Raw genomic sequence first — 1,386 nt, forward strand, 5'->3', positions numbered from 1 at the left:
CCGTCTTCTTCATTACTGGGTTGTTATTTGTTAAGAATCCTCTGGTGATTTCCCTCCAGGTAAAAATCTGCCATTGCGGCGGTTCAGAATAAAATATATACGAATAATAAAACCATCAAGGCCATTTATACGAGTTTAGGAGATATTACATACACAGTATGGTAAATTTAACCAAAGAAGATGAAGCATACTATCATTATTGTTCTCTGAATTCAGCGCTGTATGGCTCATTTATTTGTGTATATTGATTCCGCCTGTCTTATCCGCTTCATCTTTACTTCAAACTTCAAGGAATCCTCACTTGTATTACACAGCTTCAAAACATCACTTCCATTTTAATCAGCTGTTTTATAAGCGCAATAAAACATATCACCATGTAAAGAAATTAATTTTTCAAATCCTTACCACAATTAAGGGGTAAAATACAAAATCCCCCCTCAGAAAGTTCAAAAGAGATAATCGTAGAATTTTATTCGTAGCAGGCTATGTATATCATGTACGTATAAATGCTTCAGAAGAAAGGAGAAAAAATTATTACACTTTAGATCATCGGATGATAAGTCTCATATCACGATTTAAGAAAACCAGAATTGACCAACTTTACACATCAATTTAATTCCCTGTTGTGTTCAAACTTCGTGCAGGTCATATATTTCTTCTTCAATATAAGAATACTTTCTCATGTCACAAGGTACAGTCACCATGGCTACGGGGCCTCTATCAATGTTGACACGCTGCTGTATAATGAACTTTGCCCGTTTTTTCAATAAAGCTGGAGCTAATCAAATATATGCATATATAAGCAGATACATACAAGAATAATTCCGCTTTTTCGTGTTAACAGCTTATATATGTATATATATGCGTACATGCTGCTTAGCCTGTCTCCCGCAACCATCATCCGTCTGATTCCACGATCAAGTGGCCTGACTTCAATACACATTTATTTAACTCACTTCCCTCCTTACTAAGTGACTTATTTATAAATATGGTAAACGCTTGTTTGGCCAAATTTATGAAAGGGTTAGGTTTCAACTGTGGCAGATGATCCATTATGACTACTAGAACAACAGCCTCTTGTGATACTCCTACATAGTTCCCATTGCTGTTTGAATAGTATGATTGCTGTCTGCCATTTGCCCCTCCTAAATGTGTGCCTCCACGCTATACAGACCTGTTAATCTTCCCAAATAATATGATAAATAGTCCTTCAACGTGTGCATCCCCTTTTTTGCATCCTGGTCCAAATTTATCCTTCTCTCAAGCACGGCCATTCTGAATAAATTATTATTCACCGAATTCATTATTTCATTTATATGTTCTTCTTTAAAGCTGTGGAGAACGATGTAGGATTCTACACTTAACTGAGGGTGGGTCGTACCAGTT

At 36.2% G+C, this 1,386-nt stretch overlaps 1 protein-coding gene across 1 annotated transcript; it reads right to left on the reverse strand.

Annotated features, from left to right (window-relative positions):
* Window positions 1-897: 897 nt before the first annotated feature.
* Window positions 898-1,304, reverse strand: C922_05703 (hypothetical protein; the record flags this gene model as incomplete). The annotated part of the gene is made up of 2 exons (XM_008821274.1): window positions 898-1,088; window positions 1,175-1,304. 2 exons carry the CDS (start codon window positions 1,302-1,304, stop codon window positions 898-900), a joined length of 321 nt encoding a protein of 106 aa, XP_008819496.1.
* Between the last annotated feature and the right edge of the window lie 82 nt (window positions 1,305-1,386).

Source organism: Plasmodium inui (assembly GCF_000524495.1).
Source record: "Plasmodium inui San Antonio 1 unplaced genomic scaffold supercont1.141, whole genome shotgun sequence".
In the NCBI taxonomy this organism is placed as follows: domain Eukaryota; phylum Apicomplexa; class Aconoidasida; order Haemosporida; family Plasmodiidae; genus Plasmodium; species Plasmodium inui.